The sequence below is a fragment of the Alligator mississippiensis genome, chromosome 4 (genome assembly GCF_030867095.1).
Source record: "Alligator mississippiensis isolate rAllMis1 chromosome 4, rAllMis1, whole genome shotgun sequence".
In the NCBI taxonomy this organism is placed as follows: domain Eukaryota; kingdom Metazoa; phylum Chordata; order Crocodylia; family Alligatoridae; genus Alligator; species Alligator mississippiensis.
The window spans coordinates 24,218,045-24,232,309 of NC_081827.1; the positions used below are offsets into that span (position 1 = coordinate 24,218,045).

Consider the following 14,265-nt stretch of genomic DNA (forward strand, 5'->3'; position numbering starts at 1 on the left):
CTTTTGTATTACTTTTAGATAACTATTGAAAACAATACCCATTTGACTTGCAATTCCACCCCCAAAATAATTTCCTATAGATTCTAAAACATAAGATCATAGGATCCTAGGGCAGGAATGGACCTCATAAAGTCATCTAATCCAGTCCCCTACTCCAGGCAGGATCATTCCTGAATAAACTATCGCAGTCAAGTGTCTGTTCCACCTGTTGCTCTGAAAATTTCCAGGGATGGTGATTCTACAATTTCTCTACGTAGCCTGTTGTAATGCTTGACCACTCCTCTCACAGTGAGAAAATTCTTCCCAGTCACCATTGTTCCTAGTCCTGTCACCTCTCTATAACTGGCATCCAGGTATCTGAAGACCTCATTGTCAAATTCCCCCTCATTCTTCTCTTCTTCAGATTAAATAATCCTAGTTCTTTTAGCCTTTCCTCGTAAATCTTGCTTCTGAGGTCCCTAATTATTTTTGTCATTCTGTGCTGGACTTTGCCAATCTTCAGAGCTTGCTTCAGAGCTTGTAGTCAACATAAAGAATCAAAATGACTTACTCCCCTCAGCTAGTTGGAGGACACTAGCTGACTTAAGAAAATTAAAGACTGCAGAAGTAGCAATGGCAATCTGTGAACAGAACCATACATGGTTTTAACATGTATTTGGCAAGGTCTCACCCAGCCCTAACGTCTATAAGAATGTCATTCCATTTATTGGTAATAATCAGTAATATTGTTTGCCTTACTTGCAGATAGTATTCTGGTTTCCATCCTGTCTCTTTAAACTTTGAAAATGAAAGAAAACTTATTCTGTAGAACAGTTGGTTTGTATATTGTATTGTTTTGCATTATCCAATTGATCCCCAGGATTTTTTTATTAAGAAACAACAATATTACATTAAACAATAGAGCACTATTTCCCGCTCCCCCACCTCTCAAATCATTTCTCCAAATCATATATACAGACACCTCTGCATTAGAAAAGTGGTCTCAAAAAGAACACAAAACAATGGGACAAAATTACAAGTTTTAATTATAACAACAAATGGCTGAATGCAGATTGGTTACTCAGGGCCCCTCTACACGTGCAGGTAAAAGCACAATGGGATCTAACATGTGATCCACACGTGCATGCCAGGGGGTGGGAATGAGCATTAAATTCCATCACACCTTATTGCTGATGCCGCAGTCTCCCAGCCGTGGGAACTCCATGCACCCCTAGGACTGGGAGATCAGCTGCTGGGTCCCTGCAGCTGCTGGGACCTACCTGGGTCCTGGTACTAGGAGGCATGATGCAGGAAGCCAGTGTCCGCAGCTGTGGGACTCTGGGTCTAGGGCTGAGTTCCCTCAGTTGTAGGACTCCCAGCCCCAACTAGTCATAGTTCATCCCTGTGGCTGGCAGCCCCATCAGCTGAGGGGGCTCCCAGCTGCAATGGACCCTGCTACATGTGCAAATTAAAGCTCAACAGCAACCAGCTATAAAGTTAGTACACATTTTCAAGGTCTAACTTTATAACTGGTTAGAGCGTTTTTATGGCATGATAGGTACTTTGAACATGTAGTTGGTCTCAAAGTAATTATGCAATTAACCAGTTAATTGCACAATACCTGTAATGTGTAGAGGGGGCTTCAGATACCTGTATGAAAGCACTGCAGTCCCTAAACATTAGTTTCTTGGGTCAAAAGAATTAGGATGTAGGATCAGAGAAAAATCAAGACAGAATGAGTCATATCCAAAGAGCAATTCAAGTGTTAGGCACTTAGGATCTCCACTTAGTGAATGAGGAGATTTGGGCACCTCCAAATAGCAATTCAGAGAGCCTAAAAGTATCCAATAGAAAACACTATCAAAAGGCTATATCTGAATTCCTACCCTCTTTCAGAGCTACAGCATCTGCCTCAGATTGCATATTAGATGCCTCCATTCATTGGGAACCCAGAAAACCTAGTCCTTCTTCTTAGGATAGGTGCTTAACTGTCCAGCAGTGGTGATGCCCACATTCAGACTAATATCTGTAGCTATTTAGAAGTGGAGCACTGGCCCAGCAACTGGAAGAAGTGGGTTCTTGGCTCTTCACAGGCTGAGAGAATTCAAACCCACCTCCCCTACTTATCAGGAAAATATACTAAACACCAGCCTATAGAATGGTATAGGTAGCAGGACCATACACCCCTCATTCTAAAGTTGGATCAATATGCAGAAAGGAATGAATAATTCATGGAGACAGAAGGAAAATAAACAAGAGGGATGACAACTCTGTTGTCAAATGATAAGGGAGTGTGGGGGTGATTTAGCATCCATTCCCTCTTCCGCAACGCTCTATACATTTTATATTAGACAGCCACTGGTTAAAAAACAGAAATAACACTGGGCCTGGGAGACAGGATCAGAACCCAGAAGTCCTCCTTTTCAGATGAACGCACTCCTCACACAGTTGAAGAATCATTTTCTCTTTCTCTGGCCCCATGAGTCTTATATCTTGGGCTTTATATGTCTTCTTCAGCAGGAGGGATGGAGGGTGCCCCTGGCAAACTGCAAGGAACTAAACAAGCCTCTCTCAGAAGGATGAAAAGCTAAGTCTACCTTTCCATGTTTTGTGGAGTCCAGGGCTAAGAAAGGATTATGCAATTGTTTGGTGGCCTGTGTGTTCGGTGTGTGCTCTGAGCAGCTGGGATTGCTGCCTGTGTCTAACAAAAGCCCTAAAAAGGGGACAGACCAGTCCAGGAGACTCCTCAAGCAACCAAGGACTAAGTGAACAAGGGGCAGCAAACAGGGCAGTTTGCAGGGCAGTTTGCTACCCCCCTTTTTGAACGAGAGTCTTTAAGGTAAGTTATTTCTTTAATTAAGAGTAACTAACCTATGTATTCTTAGTATAAGTAGCTAACACTCAGCAATTAGACCAAGGGTCAGCAACATTTTCAGGTGCAGTGCTAAAAAAACCCACAACATCTACTTACAAGATATTGGCATGCCAGGGGCAGATGGCCGGAGAGCCAAGAGGGGCCTGATCCTTACAGGGCAGTGCTGCCCCAATCCCTTCCCTGCTGCCTGCCCCGAGGCATATGTGCACCTGCTGCTAGTAATGAGCTGGGCTAGGACTTTCCAAACCACAGTGCAGCTACTTGCAGCCTCTGGGTTGCCTGCTACAGCTGGCCCAGGCTCTGCGCAGGCCCCTGCCACCCACCAAGAATCGTGGACTGCTCCCAGAAGGCAGTGCAATGGCTTCAAGCAGCTGCACTAGGAGCCATGGCCTGACTCCATGCTGGAGCCAGGTGCACAGGCACCTCTGGGTGGACAGCAGGGAAGGGGTCGGAGCTGCACTGCCACAACAAGGATTGGACCTCTCATGGCTCCCCCATCATCCAGCCCAAGGGCTGATGTGCCAAGCAAAATGTTTTCACGTGCTGCGCTCCGGATTGCATGCTGGGGTTGCTGACCCCAGAATTAGACCAATACTTAAGCCCCTTGTTTAACTAGGGTCTAGAGTGAGGGGGAGTTTGCTAGGGAGTTTGCCTGGAAACTCTCTCACCTTCTTTCACTGTAAGCTTGGTGAGAAGAAGCAGGTTATCAGGGGAAAGAGAGCCTTTTAGGACCAAGGAGCAGCCAACAGGCCACCTTAGAGAAGTATTTCTTTGGGGAGAGGGTCAAGAAGATGTAGGTGGCAGATTAAGAGACCTAAAGAAATGTTTGGAGGGTGTGGCAAAGCCAGAGCCACTGCTACTGCCAGCTCTTCCTCTGCTTGCATCTGTGAGGTGTCTGTTTAGGCAGGACTGCTCACTGTTGAGGCTTCCACCCTGGTCCTGGTTTGGCGCTGTGGAGACTGCAGCTTGCAGGTTCCTTCCAGTGACGAACAGGTGGGGGAACGCCAGCTAGTTGTGCTCCTAAGGGAAAAAGCAAAAGAGCTACAGGAGGTGGTGGTAAAGCTCCAAAGCATCATCTGCTATGAAGCCAACACTGATTGAATGCTAGAGGAGCCCCCAGGACTGTGAAGAAAGAACTGCCAGAGGCAGCACTAGAAAAAAAAGAGGAAATGCATTCCCAGGAAGGTGGAAACTGGAAGCAAGTAGATACATTTATCTCTACCCACAGTGGTTTGGTTTGCCTGAAGAATAGATATGGAGACCTAGCAACAAAAGAGGAGAAGCAGGAGGACATTTGTTGGTGGAGGAGGCTAGGCCAGGCATCCCCAAGGTTGGGAGGATTGAGACCACAGCCACTAAGAGAAAGCAACAGGTGCTGGTGGTTGGAGACTCCCTTCTGTATGGGACAGAGGCATCCATCTGTTGGCTTGACCTGTTGTCTCTGGAGGTCTGCTGCTTGCCCAGAGCCAGGACCCAAGATGGCATGGAAGAATTATAGAGACTCATCTGCTCCTTTGACTACTGCCCCATGCTGCTCATCCATGCGGGTATCAGTGATACCGCCCAAGGAACCCTAAGCAAATCAAAAGTGACAACAGGGGTCTGGGTGCAAGAGAGAAGGGGACAGGAGCTCAGGTGGTGTTCTCCATCCTTCTGGTCAAGGCAAAGGGCCTTGGCAGGAACAGACACATCCTGCAGATCAATGCATTGCTGTGCAAATGGCGTCACCAGCAGAGCTTTGACTTCTTTGACCACACAATGTTGTTCCAAGAAGGATTGCGAGGAAGAAATGGAATCCACCTGATGGAGACAGGAAAGAGCATCTTCACAGACAGGCTTGCTAACCTAGTGAGGAAGGCTTTAAACTAGGTTTGCTGGGGGATAGAGACAAAAGCCCAGAGGTAAGTGAGGAAGCGGGTGACCTGAAGGAAACAAAAGCAGGAAAAGGGAACAGGGAAGGCTTTCTCATTCTTCCTGAGAGAGTAGGGCAATTGGCCATTACCTCAGGTGTCTGCAAATGAATGCATGGAGCCTAGGAAACAAGCAGAAAGACTTGCAAATCCTCCCAGTCATGGAACTATGATGTGATTGGAATAACAGAGACTTGGTGGGATGGCTTGCATGACTGGAGTACTGTCATGGATAGGTATAAACTGTTCAGGAAGGAAGGGCATGGGAGAAGAGGAGGAGCTGCTCTTTATGTTAAAGAGCTACGTGATTAATCAGAGCTGCAGTATAAAACTGGAGATAGGCCTGCTGAACGCAGGGGAGAGCAACAAGGGTGATGTTGTGGTGAGACGCTGCTATAGACCACTTGAGCAGGTGGATGTGGTGGATGAGGCTTTATTCAAACCGCTAGCAGAAGTTTCCCCAATCACAAGCTCTGGTTCTTATGGGGGCTTCAATCACCCTGACATCTGCTGGGAAAACAATACAGCAGTGCACAGGCAACCCAGGAAGTTTTTGGAGAGTGTTGGGGACAACTTCCTAATACAAGTGCTGGAGAGCCCAACTAGGGGTCGTGCTCTTCTTGACCTGCTGCTTATAATCAGGGAAGAATTAGTGGGGAATACAGAAGTGGATGGCAACTTGTGCAGCAGCAACCACAAGATGATTGAGTTCAGGATCCTAAGGAAAGGAAGGAAGGAAGGAAGAAGAACACCAGAGTAAGGAGCCTGGACTTCAGGAAAGCATCACTTCAGTTCACTCAGGGAAACTGATGGGCAGTATCCCCTGGAAGGCCAGTCTAAGGGGGAAAGGAGTCCAGGAGAGCTGACTGTACTTTAATCAAACCTTACTAAGAGTGCAGGAATGAACCATCCTGAGGCACAGGAAAACTAATAAGTATGGTAGAAGACCAGATTGGCTTGACAGGGAACTCTTCAGTGAGCTAAAACACAAAAACGAAGCTTACAAGAAGTGGAAACTTGGATAAATGACTAGATGGGAGTACAGGAGTATTGGTGAGCCATACAAGGTTGAAATCAGGAAGGCCAAAGCACATTTTGAGTTGCAGCAAGGATGTGAAAGGTAACAAGAAGAGTTTCTATAAGTATGTCAGAAGAGGAAGATCAGGGAAAATGCAAGTCCCTTACTTAATGGGGGAGGCAACCTAGTGACAGATGATGTGGAAAAGGCTGAAGTACTCAATGGCTTTTTATACCTCGGTCTTCCAAGCAAGGTCAGCTCCCAAACTAAATCACCTAGTAGCACAGTTTGGGGAGGAGGTGAAAAGCTGGAAGTGGCCAAAGAACAAGTTTGGGACTATTTAGAAAAGCTGGACATGTACAAGTCCATGGGGCCAGATGTGATGCACCCATGGGTGCTGAGGTACTTGGCTTATGTGATTGCAGAGGCACTGGCCATTAACTTTGAAAACTTGTGGAGATCAGGAGAGGTTCCAGATTATTACAAAAGGGCAAATATAGTTGTCAATCTTTTAGAAAGGGAAGAAGGAGGGTCCAGAGAACTACAGACCTGCCAGCTTTACTTCAGTCCCTGGAAAATCCATGGAACAGGTCCTCAAGGAATCCATTTCTAAGCATTTATGGAGAAGGTGATTAGGAATAATCAGCATGGATCCACCAAGGCCAAGTCATGCTTGATTAACCTGATCTCTATGATGAGATAACTGGCCCTGTGGATATGGGGAGAGCAGTGGATGTGATATGGCTTGACTTTGGCAAGGCTTCTGATATGGTCTCCCACAACATTCTCGCAAGCAAGCTAAGGAAGTAAAGGTTGGATGAATGAACTGTAATGTAGATGGAAAACTGGTTGGATCATTGGCTCAAAGGGTAGCCATCAATGACTCAATGTCTAGCTGGCAGCTGGTATCAAGTGGAGTGCCCCAGGGGTTGGTTCTGGGGTCTGCTTGTTCAATATGTTCATCAACCTCCTGGGAGATGAGATGGAGTGCCCTCAGCAAGTATGTAGGTGACACCAAGCTGGGGGGAGTAGTAGATATACTGGAGGGTAGGGTTAGGATTCAGAGACCTCAACAAATTGGAGGATTGGACCAAAAAAAAAAATCTCATGAGGTTCAATAAGGAGAGTGCAAAATCCTGTACTTAGGATGGAACAATCCCATGCACTGGGACAGGCTGGGGACTGACTGGCTAAGCAGCAATTCTGCAGAAAAGAACCAGGGGGTTATAATAGACAATAAATTGCATATAAGCCAACAGTGTGCCCTTGCTGTCAAGTAAGCTAACAGCATACTGGGCTGCATTGGTAGGAGCACTGCCAGCAGGTGGAGGGAAGTCAGTCATGGGAAAAGTTTATGAAAAAATGTAACTAGCTAAAGTTAAAAGTAAGCAGCCTTTAAAATTAACTTGAGTTAAGTTAAAAGTTAAATATTTCCACTTTCAACTAGTTAAAAGGTAAGTTAAAAAGAAAATAACTAGTTAAAAGTTAAACTGACTCGTGAAAAATACGAGAAACACAGTGACTTGCCTCTTAGCATCATTTTTCATTTTCAAATGCAATTAGTAGGTTTCCTTTCTATAAACCCACAAAAGCACGCTCATTTACTCGGAACTCACCCTGCTTTACCTATAAACAATGTTATACTTGTCATACAGTTTTCAGAATAACAATTTACCAATACCTATGTAATGTTAGATCCTTCTCACCCTCTCCATGTGAAGTACTTTGTAAAAGTCAGTGCATCATATAGGTATACCAGAATAACAGAAAGGAGATATTCATAGCCAGGTGACAAATGAAAGCTGTTTCCACAGAAAACCTCTGTTGTTACAATTTTAAATGCTCAAAAGGTAACAAAAGGGTATGAAATACATCTGAATTAGAAATAATGAAAGTGTCTGAAAATCAAAATTAGACTGAAATGAGAAAATCAGTTTAAATGAGAAAAAGAACGTTCCGTTGCATAGCAGAAACTGTTTAAAATGCTTATTGAACTTCAGCAAAAGCTGGATTTCAAAATTTACATCTGATAATTTTCGTCTTCTGTCTTGCAAAACTAAGCCCCCACTACTGAACAATTGCTGTATGTGGGCGGATGAGGGAATGCTTGCGTTATAACAGATTAATAGTTTTTCTATAATAGGCGACATCTCAGATAAGTTTCTCACAGATGAGAAGTAATGCTCAACTCAGGGGCAATGTGTAGGGGGTACACTCAGGTGCACGTGCACCCCCTGTGCATGGCAGTGCACCCCTTGCAAAAAGGCACTGCCGACTGTTGGCAGCACCTGAGGGCAGTCACCGATCACCACCCCATCACTAGCACTGCCAGCAGCATCTGTGGCTGGTCCACAATCGCCTCTGGCCATTGTCGATACTGCCTGCGGCGCTTGTGGGTGGACGCAGACCCCTGGCCAGTGCTCGCCATCCTTCCCATCCTCCTCCGACAGTGCTGGCAGCATCTGTGGGAGCTCCCTGCTCATTGCTGGTGCAGCCATGCCCCCCGCCCCACCCCAGCTGCTGTGGTCACGCACCGTTCATGGCTCAACTTCTTGGGCCCTGGTTCGGATCTTCATTAAAATTAAAAAAGTCATGATCTGCTTCACCCTCACTACTTGCTCCCACTCTTGCTGAGATCGATGTATCTGCTTGCTTGTGCGTGTTCCCTCTCCTGCAGCCAACTGGCTGCCCTGTTGACTTCTGCAAATGCACAGAAAATGCCAGCATGAACTAAGAAACTCTGGGACTTGTAGTTCTTAAGAGACCATATCTCATAGGAAGGCACACTACTCTGTCTCTCAGACAAAACATCCTAGAGTTTCAATAAAGAAATATTGTTCCATGCAAGTCCTAGAGAGTGGCTGTCAGGAAAAACTCTGGGAAAGCCGCATTTCAATTTTTTAAAACTTTGAACTTATACTTAAAAATGTTAAAGTTAACCTTTTCTATAACTAATTAAAGTTAAAGTTGACAACTGAAAAATTTAACTAGTTAAAGTTAAAAGTTAGCCATTTCTTTAACTTTTTAACTAGTTAATTAACTAGTTAATTCCCATGACTGAGGGAAGTGATTATTCCCCTCTATTTGGCACAGATGAGGCCACACCTGGAGTACTGTGTCGTTTTGGGCCCCTCACTATAGAAAGTATGTGGAAAAATGTTTTAAAGTCCAGCAGAGGGTAACAAAAATGGTTAGGGGGGTGGGGAACATGACTTAAGAGGAGAGGCTGAAGGAACTGGGCTTATTTAATCTGAAGAAGACTGAGAGGGGATTTAATAACAGCCTTCAACTACCTGAAGGATGATTACAAAGAGGATGGTTTCAGAGTGTTCTCAGTGGTAGCAGATGACAGAATAAGGAGCAGTGGCCCAAAGTTGCACCAAAGGAAGTTTAGGTTAGGTATTAGGAAAAACCCTCAGTAGGAGGGTAGTAAATGACTGGAACAGAGAGGTTGTGAAATCTTCATCCTTGGAGGCTTTTAAAACCCACCTACACCAAGTCTTGGCTGGGATGATATAGTTGGGGATTGTCCTGCCTTAAGCAGGGAGTTGGACTAGATATCCTCTTGAGGTCCCTTCCAAGCTTAATCTTGTATAATTCTATGAGTTTATAGAACAAACAATTAAAATAGCATTCAATTGTTTAAACAATTTGAATACTGCTTACAGACAAGCAAACTAAATTCAGCAACTAAAGATTCAGCAAATTATCTGTGTCCTTTCCTGAAGCACTAGTCCTGAAATATCTGAGCTCTGCAGCTGCAACACTTATTTTTTTTCTACAAAAACAGGGTTCATAAAGAATTCTGAAATCCCATTATACAAAGTGTTCTTATCAAGGTCACACTACATGTATAAATGTAAAACTTGACTAAAAAAGTTCTCTTCTCAAACTCAAACAAAAAAAATACTTGGGTTGATGTCACATGTAGCAAGCCCACGTCCCCTCAGGAGGTCCATTATGCTGACAAGTGAGAAAAAGAAGAGGAAATAAAGAATACTTTATATCAGTGGTGCTCAGCCTATGTCCCACAGGCTGAATCTGGCCCCTGAAGTGACCAGATTCAGTGATCAGCAGCAAGCAGCTCAGCCTAGTGTGTCCCCTTTCCTGTCCTGTGCCATGTGGCTGATGCTTTGCACAGCCTTTTCTGTTCTTTCCCTCTTTCTCCCCCTGGCTAGACAGCTTATTTCCAGTAAATAGTGCCTGTCTTCTTCCCACATACCACTGGCAGCCACTTCCCTCCTCCTTCTCTTCCTTCCCCTCTCCCCTACTGGAGGGGCGTGGTGACTCCAGGTGCAGCTCATTTGCAAGTACTTGGCCTGCTGAAATAAAAGGTTGAGTACCATTTTTCTGTACCATATTTAGAGAAATACAGCGTACATCTTTCCCCCAAAATATAGCCGCTGGAAATTGGGGTGCACATTTTAAAGAAGGAAACATGGGGATCAGAGGAATTAGTACTGTGGGAGCTGAACTGCCTAGCTCCTCTTCTTAAGCTAGGTGGGCAGCCAGCAGCACCTGTCACATCGGCTGAGCGCCCACCCATCTCAAGAAAAGAAAAGGAGCCAGGCAGTTTGACTCAGCCAGCAGTACCTGCTGAGTCAGCTGAGGGGCCAATGAGGTTTTTATTACATCAGCACTGATATTTGATCATCTTTATATTCTATACCATTTCTTAAGTGCTCAGTTATGCCAACTAAGTACAAGTTACTGGTGAGTCAGTCTGAAGTTCCCAGTTGTGTCCCTGGGAGCAGCACTGCATCTCAGAGCTCTGATTTACTCACTTCTTTCACCTTAGAAGGGAAGAATAGGGTGATTTTCTTGTTATGAATAGAAATTGTCCTTCTCTGCATACTATTAAACCATGCCTTCTGGAGATGGAACAATGCATCTAATGAACAAGAACATCTTGACTCTAAAATGCCTAGCACAGTGGTTCTTAAACAGCATCCTGAGGTCCCTCCAGATATTTTGAAGGGTGCCTCAAGGTGTGAGGAGGTAAGCAGGTAAGTACAGGCTCAGACTTGTCCATGCCTGCCTGATTCCCCACCCCCATTGCCTGGCCCCTCTGCTAGGGGCTGACCGCTGTAATATATAAATTAGTTTTTGAAATGAGGTGCCACTCAATTCACAAAAGTTATAAAGGGATGCCTCAAGTCCAATGAGGTTGGGAACCACTGACGTGGTGAAAGGTATTTTCAGTAAGTGTCCCAGAGATGGATATTCCCTGACTCTTGTAAAGTTTTCATTGCCTCCTTTGCAGCCCTAATTTCAAATTATACATCAAGTCCATGTACACTTTCAATAACTAAGTAGAATTCTCAGAGACAAAGTATAAACTGACAGCAAAGTCTAGCTTAATACTTTTGTCCAATTGTGTTGACTTCATCCTTGACCATGAGATAGGGTTTGTTTACATGATAAAATACACCAGTAGATTTCTTCAGTCCCAACCCTCTTGTCTTTTCACATGCACTTTTATCACAGTTTAAGTGGGAGTTAATGTGGAAGCTCTTTGTCAAACCACTAGCAGCATACGACTGCTCTACATTCCAGTGCTTATGCTGGGTTTTTTTTTTTAAAGAGATCCTTCAACGTATAGTTGAAAGTCTTTGAAATACTCAATATTTGGTGCTAAAATTTCATTTTTCAGAAGAATTATAATGGGAAACTAAAATATCCAAATATTGGCCAATTTAGATTGTAGTATTACACACTATTTTAGTTTGCATTTGAAACTACTCTGACGTAGTATTAGAAAGTTCACTGGTGAGTTGATTTCCTTTTCAGGAAATCCTATACAAGTTTTGCCACAAAGGCTTTTATTTGTTATATCTTAGAAGAAAATGTAGTTTCCAGTCTCTGGACTTGAAGTTACGTACAAAAATACACAATAGAAAAATTAGTCTATTTTAAGGCTACAAAAGTAATGCTGGCTCCTTATGCAATACGTACTGGTTGTTTATAGATCTGACAGGCTGTTGGCAGAAAGCCAATAGCATATAGTGCTATTCCTCAGGAAAATCTAAGCAGCTGTGGTCATGTAATTTAAAACCTCTAGAAAGTTTGCTGCAGCGCTTGTAGTACTTCAGGGTGCAGCCAGTTATCTAAAGGATTCCCTTCCTCACAGCATGAAAGACAGAAATGAAATGCAAACCTGAATGCAACCTGAAAGGTCCAAATAGATGAGCTTGTGACATCCTTTCCCGGAGGCCAGGTACCGTAAACCTTTGTCTGTGAATTTTCTGCAGTAAGCTAAACTCAAATGCTGTAAATTGGGGAAGTTCCTTTACAAAAAAAAGGAGAAAAAAACTACTGTTAATTAGCATGTTGTAAAACCTCGGTGCAATCAGATATTATATTGCAGATATCATAGCTAAAATCTATATAAAAATACCATAGAGAAGTGTTGAAGGGTCTTAACAGAACTTTTTTTCTTGGTTGAAGTTTAAGAGACTAGTTTTTCCTGATGCACTTCTCTGAAAAAAAACCCCCTGCAAATTGAGAGACTGGTACTAAGGTATATAATCTTTAATAATATGCAAATAAATATCTGTTTAAGGATGCCCAATTACACAGGAATACATTTTTGGACTCTGTGTGTGTGTGTGTGTGTGCGTGTGTGTGTGTGTGTGTGTGTTAGAAGCTACAGACTTTTGAAAGCAAACTTGCCGGACTTACTTTGCTATTGATTTTACAAACTGTGTCTGTTGGAAATGAAAACCAGGTTTCTATCAAAGGACTTCTATTAGAAGCATACAGGAATTAAAACATACTGTTAAACCTTCTCTGGTCATGTTATTGTTTCCATTAACAGGTTTCGAAGCATGCTAGACAAATTGAAAGTGGAAATAGGTACAAAATTGATGCAAATGTATCAAAGCATTCAACCTTTTTTGCAAAAAGTTTAAAATCAGTTATATTTAGAAAACAGTTCATTATTTACACCCAATGTTAGATAAAGGAAGAATGCAAACTGGTAAATGGAAAATTTTAACCAAATTGTTACTATCTACATTTTAAATTTATATTAAGTTTGTTGCATTTAAATTTAGATATATGAAATACTGAAGACTACTAATGTTATTGAACTAAATTTCCAACTGAGATAAAAGTATTGCAATACCACAGTTACCAGAAATGAAAGGTTGCAGAAAAATCAGACCATGCAATTAGGATTAGAACATACTGCTCAGTAAGAAATTTAGATCTAAGAACATTTTGGGGCCAGTTTTGCAAGTCAGCAAAAACTAGACATTTTGAAGGAAGGCAGGAACACCCACTTATAGAGCTGGCTACTTAAGGACTGATACATGTTGTGGGAATTGCCTGTATGATTTGAACTTACATTGGAGACCCACTATGTTAAATCAAATTGAGCAAATGAACAGACATAGGAAGTTTGAAGAGTAGTAGAGTCAAGGACAATGTCATTGCTTAAAAACGTTGAATTAAAGCTAAAATTAAATTCTTGGTTAAAACAAGAAGGCAAATAAAGCAATCCAAAATAGATATAAGAAAATTAAATGCAGAGATTTCTAAACGAGAAAGTGTTTCTATATTAAATATAGCAATAGGTAGATATTCCCAAATTCCTTTTTAGTGTCCCAGCTTTTTCTGCATTTTTTGGAGTAGTCTGCAACAATGAGTAGAGTCTAGATATGCTCAGCCCTATTTATCTATTTCTCATAGGGCATGCAGCTGGGCACAGGTCCTAAGAATAAGACTGCAATAAGAGAAATTTTTGAAGTCTTACAGTTTTAATGGACTGAAAGTTCTCTGAAAGCAAAGGGAAAGCTTCTTTTTCAATTTTTTTTTGTAGACTATGAATCAATATCTTCTACTACAAGATCAACACTTCTTGCAGGTACTCCAACTTTCCTGAGTTACTGCACCTTCTCCATCTACCTCTACTTTTATGATCTGTGAGTTTGTATGTATATTGTCTTTTGCTATTTTAAAAGGGGCAGCTTTCTTAAAAGAAAAACATTAAATCATACATACATCTAAAGCTTCAGACAGCTTTAAATTCTTGTTCTTTTTTATAGAAAAATCTGGCATAAACCCTACAATCTTGGCTTTTGTGACTCATATTCCATCATTTGGCATCAAGAACCTAAAGAATATATGTTTTAAAGCAATATGACAGAATTATCTTCTCATAGTTATTCTTAATAGACAGGCTTCAAGTATGCTACTAAACTGTACTGTAACTTAATCAGAGAAGAACTATCAAGTAGATATTCATTCATACTCACTCATATTAACTGTATACCACAGAGGATGAAATTTTGTTATGTAATGAAGTAGTGGAAGAACAGCATGTGGCAAGGTGCCTGCAGCCCTCGCTTTCAGAGCAATCACCCCTTCAGCCACTCGCTACACCTTGATGTCTTACTTTGATATGAGGCAGGCTACCCCAGGGCTTCCCAAATTGCTCTCAAATGACCACCAGGTGCCAGTGGTCCCTGCCTTATGGGCTT

General features: G+C 42.6%; 2 protein-coding genes across 2 annotated transcripts in view; one reads left to right on the plus strand and one right to left on the minus strand.

Moving 5' to 3' along the window:
- FBXL13 (F-box and leucine rich repeat protein 13) overlaps nt 1-14,265 on the minus strand; it is a 189,412-nt gene that overhangs the window by 59,616 nt on the left and 115,531 nt on the right. Inside the window, exon 12 of the mRNA XM_006266591.4 lies at nt 11,940-12,069. Within this exon, the coding sequence (XP_006266653.2) occupies nt 11,940-12,069 (130 nt within the window). The remainder of the gene's footprint in view (nt 1-11,939; nt 12,070-14,265) is intronic.
- Nucleotides 11,910-14,265, plus strand: part of LRRC17 (leucine rich repeat containing 17) — a 38,566-nt gene continuing 36,210 nt past the window's right edge. Inside the window, exon 1 of the mRNA XM_006266584.4 lies at nt 11,910-11,999. The gene's annotated coding sequence lies outside the window, so the exon portion shown is untranslated. The remainder of the gene's footprint in view (nt 12,000-14,265) is intronic.